Here is a 16,036-nt window from a genome sequence, read left to right on the forward strand (position 1 = left end):
CTTTTTATAATTGAATTAGGAGTTAATGAGGAGTAATTGATTGCTACACCCCCTCCCCTCCTGATTGTCCGATCGTAGCTCAGCAACTGCAAATAGGCATAGGAGGTTTGTCTAGCTTTGGCTTTGTCCTCTTGACAAACAGTGTACCTTGTAATATTTATACAACTGTGCCCACTAATTTGCTTTACTTTGATGAGTGTTTGCTTCAATTTGTTTCTTTTGAGTTAGAGTAATTGTAAGATACAGATTTAGATCGCATATAGCACCTCGCAGCAATGACTTTTCTTTTGTAACCCACAGAATCAACAATACTAGTCCAGACAGCTGGAGCTCTAGCTTTGGCTTTGTCCTCTTGTCAAACAGTGTGCATGGGTCTGTTATAAGAGCAGTACTCAGTACTCAGAGTTTGGAAGAGGGGGTGTGTTTTATTAAACCAAAAACATGAGCGAGAAAGAGTGTAAGGAAGAAATTATGGTAATGTTTTTATCTGCTCTAACAGGCAACTAGCTGACTGACTACATTAGTAATTAGCATTACTTTCAAGGCCAGAGAGCACATAATTAACTACATTATTTTTAGGGGTCACAGGTTATATTAAAAAAGCACTGTGTTATATTCCCTCGCTGTGTGGATGTTGGATCGGGATGCTGTCAAAGTTTAGGGTTACCTTGCAGTTCTGTCCTTCTTGAATTGTATTTGGGGAAATATATACTTCAGCAACCACTAGTGTTACCCTAACACTGTGATTGCTAAACCCATCGGATGGTCCTAATTATTAAAGCTTTTTCTCTTTTAACATCAAAAGTGAAATCAAGTCTGTAAGCTAAGCACTCCCTCCAGGAAGTGGCAATGTTGCGATCGTAACAATTACCGCAAATACAATCAATCCCTCCCGAATTCTGCGCCACCTTGCAATTTTGTCCAATCACCACAACCTTTCTGCAAATTTGACCAATAATTGTAGTTTCCTGTGAGTTCCGCCAATCATAGCTGTCCTCCAAGCAAAATGTTTTGCAGTTTTCGCTTCTCACGCATTTCATTGCAAAAAAATAGGCTTAAAGCATTGCAACTGCTGTGAAATCAGGCATTGTAGGCCACAACAATCAAAAAAAAAAGCAGCTAAAGTGTTATGTTAGAAAGAAATAACAATCTGACCTTATGTTTTTACTTATCATACATAACACCAGGACTAACTGGTTTCACCCTGCATCAACGATGCAGTGGTATTACATCTCTTCTACATGGATCATCAGCTGGTGAGGATGCTGACTTTTTGCCTGAGACTTGCGGCTTTAGTCTCAATCAAGGTCTACTAGACCCAAAAGATAATGCTTGGCTGCCAGGTTGACAGTCACTTCTAAAAGTTCCTGTTGGGCACATTGTCATGCACATCATGGCGAGAATTGTTACTGTGGTATCATTAAGAGCAAGTTAACAGTTTAACTTGTCAGTTTTGAGTCTTTATGGCCTATAGACTGTTATCAACAGGTTTTTTTCTTACCAACTGAAGTCAACAAAATGCAGAAAAAAGGCTATTAAGAAAACCTGACAAGAATAGCCTGCTGATATTCACAGGCAGCAGACGTTTAAAGTCATTAAGTTATTACACATTAAGAGCTTTTGCTTGTGTATGAAAAATTACTACTGAATGAAATTTGTCAGTTCTTTTGGCACCCTGACATAGAAGAGGGATACAAACGGTGGCTTAAACCGCTTGATAGATCTGAAAGCATCCTCAAAATGAAGCAATTTGCACTTCCTCAAGAAATTAATTTTTTCTTAAGTAAACACATGAATAGTAACGATCAACTGCTCAGGTGTTTCAGGGGCTCAAAGTCCTTCGAGACAGCCAGCTTCTGCAAACATCACACATTTTTCTATCACATGTCAAAACTCATAACAACCCTGCAACCTTGAATCATTCGTGCCATCAGTGAACAGAGAGCTAATGTGACCTGACGGGTCACTCACATCAGTGGAGCGTCTGTGCCCTTGGGGATTGAGAGATGTAGCAGGGGGCAGGGTCTCTGCCATGTATGTATGTGAAGAGCTTCCAAATCAAAGGCGGGGATCAAAGGGTTGTCTTAGCGGGTGTCCTTGATTACATAACAATCACATTAAGTAGGTTGAGGATCATTCTCAAGGAGTCTAAACATGCAACACCCCAGCTGGGAAAACCTTTGCCGCGGTGCTGCCGTTGTTCTGCGGTTAAACTACATGAGGCACAATCTTTCTGTCTGTCTGTCTGTCTGTATCAGTGCTGTGGCACCACAGATCAAAGGCCCTCAAGGGATGGTGAAACTAACCCCTTCAGATGGACAGTGTAGACTCATAGCAATTCCTTTTTAACACCTATCGGTGTCTGATTCCCGCTGCAAATGGCGGACAGCCTGCTGTCAGATGGGATTAAGGAGAGCGTTACCTGCGTGCAGAAGCACAGAAGGCCAAAAAGAGCCGAGTTCTGTGAGCTGCGAATAATTCATCTTTCAGTAATGGCGAAAATGATGTTAGACCTGATCTGAGTTCACTCTGCCGCAGAATATTGGATCATTTACCAGAGAAAGATTTGTAGCCGTCGTGCCACTCAACTGCAGGGATTTTTTGAAGTGCAACCAAGGAGCTGGATTGAAAAAGGCATTTTTGGTTAAGGTCCAATAAGTAACTTGTTGGGCATATGAATCTGAGGTGCATTTACCTTTTTAATTGTGCCTTCAAAGAAAAAATACATCTTAAAAAGCTTCAGCACTGCAATAAAGCAACTGCTGGTCATATATTTATCTGTATTCTTATATTGGTGTATGGTGGACAGAAATAAGTCCAGGACTTTTTTCCCTAATAAAGTCTGACATATTAGAATATTTTCAATAAGCCAAGCCAAAAAATGTTGAATTCCTGAACCCATATTATTATTCAGTGTTGTTGTTTTGTGTTTTACTAACGTAAACAGGCTAAAGGAAGAAGATTTGTCGTCATTTTAGGATATTTCATTCTCACCTACAGCACATTGGAGGTTGATAACAGATCTTTCATGCAAAATATCACTAGTAAATGCAAAGTCATCCTAAAAAATGTAGGAAAGCATAAATAATTACATAATCCAGGTAGCAGGTGTCCAGAGTCGAAAATAGCATTGCATTAATGAGCACAAAGGGCTGCACCGGGGAGGGGGGCCGTGTTAACTAATGAAATATGATCCCAGAAGTCCAGGCTGAATAATGCATGTGTAATAAGTTTGAAGGCTAAACATACGGCAAAACACAGTTGTTTGTAACACTGTAAGACACGATTTTACAAAACCCTCGACCACCAGGTAAACAGTAATCAGTAACAGTAAAAAGTAATCAACAGTACAAAGACTGTGCACTTGGCCAAAGCCGTTCCTTGCTGGAAAACTGTGGAAAAACTCCAGCCAGGATCAACTTTTTTTTTTTTTTTGCCAGACGACCCTGTGTTCTTTGCCGGAGGCAGCTGCGTTGAAGCCTCTGCTGTGCCAAAATAGTGGTCTAATTGAAATGAATAAGGAAGCTGCATTTTTCTGGACTCAACACATATTACAACAGCTCATTGCAAAGAAGCACCTTAAATACAGTTAACATTACAAAATGATGTATAACAGTGTAGGCGTATCTACAGTTAGAGTTTTCTCATTAAAGCTTCATTAAAACTGTTGTAAAACATTAGGTCTTATTTAGGTTCATGTGAAATCATGTCGTAGACACACATGCACAGATTAGAAACGCGCACACACAGTTGCACACAATCAATATAACAGGTAACGTTTCACCAACCACTTAATTCGTCACACCGGAGGTCTTGATTTATTTTGTCTGACAGTGACAGTGCAGTGATTTACTATTTCCTCTCTGCCTGAGAGTTAAGTCGTGCTGGCGGAGACAGAGTGAAGAACCTTTCACCTGCCACTCTTATGTCACAACTACCACATTCATCCTGAAAAACTATACACTCCTAAATATAAGTCTTGTGATTATGTTCCTCCTCTCGCTAGATGAGTTTTCTATATCAACCTGTTTCTATATAGAGTTGGAAAGATTTTTATATGTCAGTAATTATCTGATAACGAGTCAGATTCCCCAGGCTCATGGGATGCATGTTTTCCTTGCGGTGCCTTCTCTCTTCAGCTAAGGAAATGATTTCAGAGGAGTAGTGTGTGATAAGATGAGACAGAAACCTTTTGGGCATGACTAATGCTACTGAGTCCAATTAAGCTGATGTCTTGTACCCACTGAATTAAATCACCCTGATATGATCTTGTCTGCCTATGCATATATTTGCCTCCAACTCTGATCACCTGAAAAAATAAGAGAAGGCAGAGAGCCTCACATATGCACGAATCATCGCTGTGCATATCTTTATAATTGGTGAACTTTCTGTTATTATTACTTCATCTGGAAATGTGCTCGCGAGATGCTTATCTAAGCGCTTGATTCAGGATTTGATGAATGTAATGGGAAAGAGGAAATAAAAAATAAAAAACGGGCCCTACAAAAAAATAAATGATGTGTAGTGGTGACAGTTGCAGGAAACCATTCATGGGCAGGAAACTGACTAAATTTATAGTTTGTTCTCTATTACGAAAATTGCTAGTCCTCCAAATGTGCTGAGATAGCAGGTTACACATAGGCTGGTTCAGACAACTGCCACCAAACTACAGTGATTCCCTGTAACCACTGCACCACACCCACTGAGAGTAAATTTATGACTTAGTTAAGCTCTCTGAAGGCTGCAACAGCTTGCCAGTAAAATGATTGTTAGTCTAGAGGAAGTCATAAATCAAAACAGGCTTCGGTTTGTCATTATCTATTAATACTCTGCCGCTCTAGAGCTCTGGAAACAGCCAGAATGCGCACGTTCTCGCCTTCTCCCAAGACTGAAGGATTTCCTCTGAAAGATGGAGGTAAAAGACAGCTCTTCAAAGTTTGCTCAGCTTGTGATTGATTTACTCATCCCTCCATGGTCTGCCTCGTGCACTGACAGCTCTGGAGGTGGAACAGTGTTGAACGCCTTAATTGAGCCGAATGCACAGAGCTTAAATGCTGCAGGCACAAAACCCACACAATTAGGAAGGACTAATGACGTGGGGTATCACCCATTATTTCTCCAAATAACCCACAGGGCTTTCCATATTTAGTATCACTAAGTCTTAATTAGTGATTAGGAAGAGGAAATAGAGTATTTAGCTGAAACTGAGCATCTTCACGCGAGCCATTTTTAACAGTTCCTACATCTTTTGTTAAAACCAAAAAGTAGATGTATGTAGGTCATTATTTGAAAACGTGTTTGAAAATCTCTTTGTGTTGCTGTGTAGTTATTAAAAAGTCTTTCTCTCTTTTCAGAGCCAAGATGATATGCATGTCATCCACAACAATCAACTGGGTAAGTCTCATCACTAATGACAATAGTGGCAAAAGTGGGAAAGTAAGACAATTAAAAGAAATTGAAAAAAAAAAGAAAAAGTTTAGATTACGACCCAAAAATGATATATTCTGTACATATTGGATGCCAATGAAATACTTACTGAAGCACAAGGAATACGGGGGTAAGGCATTTATAATAAGTTATTAATTGTATAAATAAGGTACAGATAGGAAACTGTCCTTTTAGCGACAGCTAGAATATCTTCGTCATGAAAAAGAGCCAACCTAAATGATAACACTTTCACTTTATAGAAACTATATAAAGAATATAAATATGAAATATGATATGTATACTGAAATGAAGAATAGCTAACCAATCTACTCTTTAAACTGCATTATGTCCATTAAACAATTATTACTTCGGTAAAACGGTAAAAGTATATTCTCCTTAATTATATGATATGATAGAACATAACATCTACTAATATCAGCGTTGATCATCAGATGGATTTACATTGGACCTATAAACTACATTACAGTTTTATAATATGTTATTACTGTTTTAAGGACATACACAGTTTTATAGCTTCAGCTAAAGAGGCACAAGTTTTTTTTCCCAGACTTAGCAGCAGCAATAATGTACATCATATTAATATCAACAACAACAAATGTCTTTTTACAGTGTTTTATTTAGTATCATATTTTATTATTATTCTTAATTTCATTGCAGTGTCAACATCAACCTTTCCTGTCTCATTACCCACTAACAATGTTATTGCACCCTATTATTATTATTATTATTATTATTATTATTAAGTATACTTTCAGTGTAATTTATTTAAGTCTCTCTGTTATTCCGTTATTTAATCTCTAAACTCTACCCAGTGAGTATTTTATTGATATCATGTGTATTCTAAATAAATACATTATACTTTGCAGGTTGTAGGTTACCAAAGACTATCAAATATGTACATATATATTTGTCTTCTTTTATGTGGTGCTGTACTTGATAGCACCTGCGTTGAAAGCTGCTATTAATAGTAAGGGTCATCTTTTGGACCGTTGTTTGATATTTGGATCAGTCTGCATCAGTGGAGCCACTTTGTAATGCTGAATGACATTCAAAGGGATGAACTATTACTGAGTATTTTTCAGTTTTAAGAGAACTGCATGCTCAAAGGATTGAAATACATTATCACTTGATGTAATCGTGGATAGAAAATCTTGAAATGAAAAATGTTGGACAGTGTGAAATTTAAATAGCAAATGCTATTAAATGAAAAAAGAGCTTTTGTCTGATGCCTGCCTTGAAATTTTAATCTTCTCTGTTCTTCAGACTTTTTCATAAATATAGTTCCATCTCTTTATCGATTTGACAGGAACCAGGAATTTCATAAGGAGAGCAAATAAAAAGATCGCATGCATGCCTTTCATGCTTCAGGGGGCTCATACAATCACCATCTGAGAGTGATTTCGGGAGCCTGCAGAGGAGTTTGGAGCCAGTTTTCTGGACCTCTGCCTGTTGTTCATTCAACTGGGTCACCACAGACGCAAAAGCACACAAAAGCAACTTCATAATGCTCTCATTTGGCACCTCAGCACAGAGAGGAAATACAAACAGACAGCTATCTGAAAAATGGAGCTTCACTATCTGGCTCCGCCACAGTAATTCCCTTTGTCACACCAGAAAAGCTACGTTTGCCTGCAGAGTATATTGTTTGTGGGCACGAATTCAGAAGATGAATAAAGGGAGTCAGACTTTCTATTGTTTTAACAATACAGCAAACATCAAAAGGTATAACTGGCTTGTTTATTTTAAAGGAGCTGGTGACCTTTTAGAAAGTACTGTAAGTAATCACTCAAACATTGTTTCTTTGGAGGGAATACAGGGTGCCAAATCTAAATAGTAGAACGATGTCTCATTTAAGTTTGAATAAAATGAGCCACTAGACACAGTTTATACACAGATCTGCATTATTACATAGAGCAGACAAACAGCAGTGTGAGTCCTGGGGCCATATTGTGCTTCATGTAGTTTTTTTTTTTTTAAATGCAGCAGGCTACATCTCAAAAACACAGTTAACTTAAACCTTGAAGAATACCGGCCGAAATACCTCAGGAGATGAAATCATTCAAACCAGCCAGCATATAAATATACATACATAACTGCATCGTTTAGATATGAGTGTAAAAAAAATGTGTATAGATGCAAATGGTCCTCATCTGTGCCCAGGGCCACAAGTCCCTGTTGAATGTTACATAACCTCCTACAGCGAAATCAACAAATGGAATCAGAACTACACTGTTTTCCACACAACGCACTTCTTCAATTGGCCATAAAATCTAGTTTAGTAGAAATATTACAAAAAACCTCTTTTTTGCAATATCTTCTACTTCTACTCTAAATCAATTTGTATTAAAGGACATCAAAACAACATCATATTCTGCAGCGTCAAAATAAACGGTCAACATCATAATAATACAAGGCCTGTGGCTGTCTAGCCCAATCAATTTAGTCAATTCACTTTATTTCCACACTCATAGTCCAAAAAAGATAAAGTAGAAAAATTATGTTTTATATGCTCAGTGTAACAGCAGAGGAACAAACTATTATTATAGTAATTATAATGCATGTAAGGAACTTTTTCAATTAAACCAACTTTTTAAAGGTAGGGTAGGTAATGTTTTAGACCGTCAGACCTCCATCCAAAACCACTCCCCCAACACACATGAACACACAGTACCTGAGAGGTTGCTAACCCTATCTAACTACCTCATGTCTCATACGTACAGAGTCAGCACGCAGTTCAGGAGAATAACAAATTCCCCCCAAAACAAAACAAACCAGATAATTCCCTGTCCCTCAGTTCTCACCATTGTTGTCATTCAGTCTGAATGAAATGATTGGCTGAGCTTATTACAAGCCTGTGACAGCTGCAGACACTGGATTTTTTTTCAGAGGATTTGATATATTGATTTCTGTCGGGATGTAGAGAGAATTTCAACAAGTAAAACAAAAAATGCTTCTGCAATACATTACCTACCCTGGCTTGAGCTTCAGATCATTCCCAGTGTTCTAACCCGCTGGTCCTGGTTTACATACGTGTGCAGTATATGGAGGGAATGCATTTGGACAGTAACTGCTGTTAATGAACTCAAAAATAGTTTTAAACCAATTCAGACATTTTAATATCTTGTCTGCCAAGCTCAGCTTTTAAGTAAGTAGATCCAAAGCAGTAATGTTCTCATCTCTTATGTAATGTCTAAATGAGGCCATTTTGACTGAAATCCTGTCAGTTATTCACCCAGACCACAGTTATGTATTACTTACCATAAGGTAGATTTTATATTCGTATTCCTTTTTAAATTTAGCAGACTTTTTTCATTTTAGTTGTCAGTCAGTGTAGATATACACGTTTAATCTGGGATATTCTAGTTAGCTGCGTCTGTAATAAAATTTGAGTCTTTTTCTCAAGATTTCATGTTGCAATTAGTTCCTAAAGGATTTTACACTGAGACCCACTGAGACTCGGTAAGGAAATTACATCATCCTACATTAGAAGTCACACAATTCCACTTTTAAAATTGTGCTGTGGGTCAAATTGTGTCTTACTCCACTTTGGGGAAACACTGATTTGTGGAACATGAAATAGAAGAAAGTAAACAACGTTAGATCAGATTCTAACACTACATACTTGCTCTCTAAGTGGCAGCTTCTCCAGAGATTTATTGCAAATTCTGTTGTTTCAGCTTAGAAACCTTAATACAGATATCATGCAGCAGGATTTGTTCTCCTTACTTATTTTTCTACAATGGTGGAGAAATTGGGATGTCTGCCTCTTCTCTCTATTTTCTGCAGTATCAGTTAGTCATGGCCAGTGCTTGTGTTTCTTGTTTAACTTTTCTGCAAAAATTGCAGAAATGTGGAACCTTGTTCTTGCTCACGACTTTAAGGGAATAGCACTAAAATCAGATGTTTATTGTTGATGATGTAGAAAAATAAATGACCTAAAGGTTCGGTTCTATATCTGTGAGAAAGAAAAACATTCCAGCACACAGCAGATGAAAGGTACATCGCCAAAAGCTGTACCGTTTTAAAAGGTTGATTTTACATTTTAATGTATAGTGTTTGATGGTTGAGGGTATAGGGCAAGTCTGTACCACAAACAGTCAACGGTATTGCTTGAGAGCAGAGAAGGTGTGCCAAAATTGAAATCAGATTGTCACTATAACAATAATTAAGCCCAGAAAAGCTGTGCTACTGTACCCTCTGCACCTGTATTATATGCATTAGGTGGCTCGGAGCCAGCTTCTTGAGACCAGGGGGGATACATATTGTATCTTGAAGAAGGTACAATGTTCACAAGATGTTGACTGAATTCTTCATGCGTACCAAGTAACAGTGTATTTACTTTTCAAAACTTTCTTTCTCTTACACTCTGGCAGCATTGTACCTGCTTTCTTTATTTGTTATTCTGAACACGGCTGATAGCTTTATTTTCAAATTAAAAGAACACCACACATTAATCCTCAAAAATGTTACAAACATCACTGGCATATATTGTTGTATGGGGTATGAAATCATGCATCTTTCTAAAACTGTCAGAAATTAGGAAAGCACAAAGTTATTTTATCATCCATTTTTGAAATAAGATTATGGATAACGAATGGGTTTTATAAGTAAAACCTGGAATCTGTTCTGCATTAATTGCTTTAGCTTCCTGAATTATTGATGCTAAGTGAGGTTTAAGGGTTGAGTTCAGCACTCATTAGTCTTCAGCAGAGTTGTCCATAGAGTCATGAACTCTAGAGATCCTCTAATGAGTGTGATTATCACAGGTTGAAGACCTTTTTCTCCAACCTTTACGTGTTGCATCTGCTGTGTGATTGTTTTGTATGTGTGTTTTTGCGCGACTACTTGGAGAGAATTGTAATGAGCTAATTTTTACAGGAGAGTGACTTTTCCCCCTGATGACTTCCCCCTCATGCATACCTCTCTTTCTCTCTCTCTCTCTCTCTCTCTCTCTCTCTCTCTCTCTCTCTCTCTCTCTCTCTCTCTCTCTCTCTCTCTCACTCACACACACACACACACACACACACACACACACACACACACACACACACACACACACACACACACACACACACTTTCATCTTTTTCTTCTTTTGCAATCCTGGTGCATCTCTCTATCTCTCTCTATTGGTTTGCTTCCTCATTTCACTTCCTTTCTGTCACCCCCCTCCTATTTTCCTCTCTGTTTTACTGAGAGATATTTATGACACTGACCTTTCCAGCAGTAAGCTGAAAGTTAAATACACCATGCTCTCTATTGATCTTGTGCAAGGCAATTAAAAGTCTGTATTAATATGAGAAGGAGGCTGATAGAAAATCGTTTCACTTGCTGCATGACACATAGGCCTGTGTCACACTAGATGATTGCCTATAGGGAAGGTAAATTATTTTTATATGGCTAAATCAAACTCTCAACAGCCTAAAAAAGTTGGCTATATTGAATTTGGGCTTACAGATTGAATATCACCGGATGTCTGCGGATTGGCTATTAAATCCTGATGCTGTCTGGTGTGACGGTCATGGTTAGTTTGGTCTGGAAACTGCAACCCAATTCTCTTCGGTGTACTATGTCTCTCGGATGCACCGTTTCGGACGTGAGGAAGAGAGAGATGGAGGGGAATTTTTAGGAGAAGGATGATTCTGGGCCATCTTGTCTCGGGGAGTCCAATGATGTGAGTCATTGGAGTGTAGCAGGTTGTACACCAGCACAATCAGCTGCTGGATGGGGAGTCAGGCCTGCCGACTATGGAAATAGGCTATTGACATCCTCTGTCATCTCTGAATATGTGCTGGCGATGAAGAGCTCTGGATCTGTCATGACAGTTTCATTGTTCCCACAACAGCCTAATGGCCCCACTTGCAGAATCTTATCCCTCTAGACTTTTGCAGACATTTGTCATTGAAATTACACTATTGATCTGCTTTCCATCCGTATGCTCCTCCCTATTCTTTCATAACTAGATTTAAAATCCTGCTCTCCCAAACTTATTCACACATTCATTTGAGCACTGTCTGTTGCCTTGTCATGGACGTGTGTTTATTTAACTGTGGCGATGGAGATACTCTAGCCTGAAATTAAATGTTCCTGTGACAGCTCTGGTGACTACACACACCTGCTCTGTGACACTGATGGAGATGACAGAGCTGCAGGAGTGCCTAGAGGTCAGTGTGCTCTCAGTTCCTCTGCCACTTGGCAACGTCTGCCATCCTGCTCTAAGGAAGTGTCACTATTGATTTGTGTCGACGAGGTGACAACACTGCAGGGCCAGGCCTCTACGAGAGCACACAATCTACATTCAAGTGCAGATATTTGCTACACCCTCCTGTATTCTCGCATGCACCTAGAAACAAAAATCCGCTTTGGTTTAACACCCGTGATTCTTTAATCACTCTGATCCTCTGCCCTCTTGTATTCAGAAAAGGCAAGAAAGTGAATACATACAACACTCAAAGCCTTCGCACCGTTTGCCATAGACCAGATGGTTATGGCCTTTAAACAATGGCTCCATGCGTTGAGAAAAGCATCAGATCAGAGAGAGGAGGCAAAATTCTCCAGTGTCTCATTTCATCCAATATATTTCAAGGCTGATACAGTCTTTTTTCTATGAAGTGGCCTCTGTGGAATACTGAATGACTAGACTCATGCTTTCCAGTTCCTTCAGCCTGGCAAAATAAAATCATCTATTCTGAGGTGACATGGGCTTTGACTTCATCTCCCTAGGAACCTTCAATCTCTTTCATTTGAGGTATATTATTATAAGCCAAGAGGCATCCTTTGATAATTTCACTTAACCACAAACAAAAAGTGTTCTGCGTTATGTTTTGCACCAGGGTGCTGCTTCACATCTTTGCCCTACCATTAAATAGATAAATTGATTGCATAATTTCACCTCTGGGAATACTGCTTTTACTGCTAGCTCTAATAGCATTACCGCTGTGACAGCTATGAAAATAAAACACCCAAGCAAACATTAAATACACTTTGTCAAGCACCCAGAGTCACCTTTACAACCATTGCACTGACCGCAAACTCCCTAGCAAAGACCTGGCAACATCCTACCCAAATGCACTCGCAATATTCAAGTAAAATCAAGCAAATCACAGAAGAATAAAGCAGAAGTTAGAAAGTGATTAACAGGAGAAACGAAAGAGATTAATGAGGCTTGCTCAATTGTTATTGGAGCACAGAGAGAAAAGCAATCCATCCAACAATCAGAATTTCATCACCATTATATAAATTGCCTAACAACCACTAAGAACATCAAACATCTACTAAAACCCTAGTAACCACATCAAACACCCAGTTCCTAGCCATCTCCTAACACCTTATCGTCCCCTTATAATGCCTGAGCAAGGCAAGGGCACATACAAAACGTTAACGTTCTTATTCTTATTCTGCTCAGCCCAGAGGCATCCTTGAATAATCTGACCTATCCACTGAAAAAGTGCCTGGTGGTATCCTTGGCACAATAGGCATTCTTCTAAATCTTTGCCCTATTAAATAAAGGTAGATGTATTGATTGCACATTTGTAATCTGGCACAGGCTGCCTTGAGTGTAAAGAGACTGCACAAAGGTGATTTTTACCTGAAAGGCGAAGGACACAGGAATGATGGAGGTGAAGGAAGAAGGGCACTATAACAGGATTTTTCCCTTTTCCCTTTTCTCCCTGTTGTTTGATGATTAATCGAAACCCATTAGTGTGGAGCTGAGGCCAGTGAATTCGGTCTTAATTAGTTTCTTTTTTTACCCCTCATTCTCCTTTGCTTTGACATGGGGTGCGCATTATCCACACAATGAGGGATTGGCAAACTGCTTATCTGATTTTGCTGTTAGTCTCATGCAGCTGGTATTATTGCTGTACTGTGCAGTATCAGGAGGCTGGTACCTCACCTGGGCTTTAAAATGGACTGCTTTATGTGATACCAGATGCACACACACGTACATACACATAGTCGTTCATTTAGCAAACTCAGCAGAAGGACATTTAGAGGTGGTGTAGTGGTGTTCGCTCTCTAAGCTTAGCTCTCGGCGGAGGTTAGATCTGTTGGGAGATGGACATGCTGAGATTTAGCAAGTAAATCCCCCCCTCACCAGGGCTCTAGGATCAATGGGATCTTTGTTATGAGCGGCGCAAAGGAGTGACACACCCACCAACACTTAATTAAAAAGATGTGACACACATACTGTACCATGGCATAGTGTCTCCCCCTGACCCTGCTGCTAATGTCTGAACCCAGGGTGGGAATAGGTTCAAGTAGTGTAATTGAGGAGGAGGCAATCCATCTAATCCTGCTATTGTCAGCACTTGCCCTTCCCCTCTTCCCTTGTATTGCTTTTTTGAACTATTCCAATGGGAAGATTATAGACCTGTCAGCAGTGGCTGGTACTTATTTATGTTTTTGAAACACTAAAATACACTTAGTCATCAAATTTTGAAAAGCTTCATGGGAAAAACTCCTTCTGGTAATCATAATTTATGACATGGTATACCCTTTATGACTATGTTCTGTACAAATACTTAAGCAGCTAATTAAAATGTCTCAAGCAAGTGAGATTAATTTGGCACAAAGCCTGTTATGTTTGTTTGAGCTCAAATTAAGGGGAAAATACACACAAAAAGCCCTACCCATCTAATTACTGGGAAGTTTTTGAGCTGCCTGTCATAGCAGGAAAACTCTGACATCTCTTCGGCTTTTATTCTTGCTTCACACCTGGATATTGGCTCCTACCTCTCAGCTCTAAATCCTTGAAAAGCCTTTTTGTTGTCACAGTCACTCCAGCCAAGTGCTGCAGACTTCATTTTGATGTGAGGGACAGCTTACAGGATTTAGTAGTTGTCAAATGTAATTGTACAGAGCCAAAGACAAAATGACAGATTATTTTTGTATTCCCTCCCCCCTGGTCTTTTGGTCTACATTCGATTGCACTAGTTGTGAGAGCCACAGGGTTTATGTGGGCCTGTTTGTGCAGCCAATGTCATTCTTCACTGAGCTGTGTCACTATTACTGCCCTGTAAATGGATTTCACATGAAGAGGAAGTGCAGCAAGCTGGGTCAATGACAAAGATGGTATCTAAACATGTTGTTAGCATTGGAGTAGCCTGTATTAGGAGGTTTTAAACTGACATTATTGAGCTGTTAACCTTGGCCTTAATATCCAGTAACAAAAAAAAGAGTTTTAGTGACAATGGACGCTGTGTCATTTAGAAGTGGACAGCTGGGCAGTGTCAACCTTTTTAGGTGTTAAGTTACCTCCAAAGAAAGACTTTTCTGACTGCTAATCTTTTATTAAGTAACACAGTCTGGGCTGTGACATTTACATACTCTTTCCCCAAGACAATTAAGCTCTTGATGTGCTGGTTATTATCAGCAGGCCAATAATGGAGATTAGCTAAAAAAAAATCACCTCAGTTATTCTGACCGTGGCTCTTATCTTGTCTTGCTCTCAGAAGGTCATCGATTGCCATGATCCTTTTTCACAGTATGTGAGCGGTCTCACATCTTTGTCCTTTGTGTTCCTCCAGACCTGCGGGAGATAGTGTTCATCCTCCAGAGCCAAAGCAACTCCTTCCATGTGAGTCAGGCAGAAAGACGGAAAGCAGATTTACTAAAGCAGGCACACAGTCTCACAGAGGTAAGATCCAACACATCCTTTCACTCATGCACACCTGCTCTTATTTTGGTATATGGATAGTGCATGAAAGCTTCGAAGAAATATGTGTAGGCAACAATCATCTGAATAGGAGTCGTTGTAAGCTGTGTATGTTGCCACATGGTGTCAGCACTGATTTTTAAACATGATACAAAAACTTTACATTCTTTAAATTGGAAATCCATTTGGGAGAAGGTGCACGTAACAGGATTTCAATGCAACTTTGCCAAGTGTTTGCCATTTGTTACACTATTACGCAATTCTCATCATTTTAAATATTGAATCATAGTATGAAGAATTATTCATGGTAGCCTCCAGATTAAACCTCTAAAGTACATTAAAGTCCGAAATATGAAAGTGTAGTTTGAAATATGCAATGTTTCAGCTCGTTGTGACAGTAAATCGTGTGCTTACTCATAATTTTATGTATTTAGGAATTCCAGACATTTGTGCAGCTTTGATGTTGAGATATATATATTGCTCCACTCATCAAATGAAACTTCCATTTCTGGCCTCTTGTCGGTAAATTTTTAATGAGAAGTGATGATCATCCAAGGGCATATGTTCATCTTAATGAATATTGTAATTCCTGGTTATAATTAAGATAAAAAAAAAAAAAAAGGCTGGGGGAAAGAAAAAACTATATTTTCTCCTGTGTCATCAGCTTAATATTTCATGCAATTTGTAAAATTTCAGTAAACACATCAGCATCATGTCACCGGAAAATGCAGAGTGCATTTACAGGTCAGAATGCCCTTTGCTTCCCGTCATTAAATCTCTTCAGAGCGAGGTGAAATGTGGTGTAATACATGAGTTACATTAAAGAGTGAATGCGGCGTATAATAACTCTAATAACATTACAGTAGTTAGATGAGGAAACTGCGTGCTGTGTTTCTTGTATCAAGAGACCAATGTAGATCTCCTAGTTGGGTTTG

General features: G+C 39.0%; 1 protein-coding gene across 1 annotated transcript in view; it reads left to right on the forward strand.

The window, feature by feature from the left end:
• Nucleotides 1-16,036, forward strand: part of b3glcta (beta 3-glucosyltransferase a) — a 58,391-nt gene that overhangs the window by 15,051 nt on the left and 27,304 nt on the right. Inside the window, exons 3-4 of the mRNA XM_051397209.1 lie at nucleotides 5,355-5,394; nucleotides 14,974-15,083. Of these exons, the coding sequence (XP_051253169.1) occupies nucleotides 5,355-5,394; nucleotides 14,974-15,083 (150 nt within the window). The remainder of the gene's footprint in view (nucleotides 1-5,354; nucleotides 5,395-14,973; nucleotides 15,084-16,036) is intronic.

The sequence above is a fragment of the Dicentrarchus labrax genome, unplaced genomic scaffold (assembly GCF_905237075.1).
Source record: "Dicentrarchus labrax unplaced genomic scaffold, dlabrax2021, whole genome shotgun sequence".
NCBI lineage: Eukaryota > Metazoa > Chordata > Actinopteri > Moronidae > Dicentrarchus > Dicentrarchus labrax.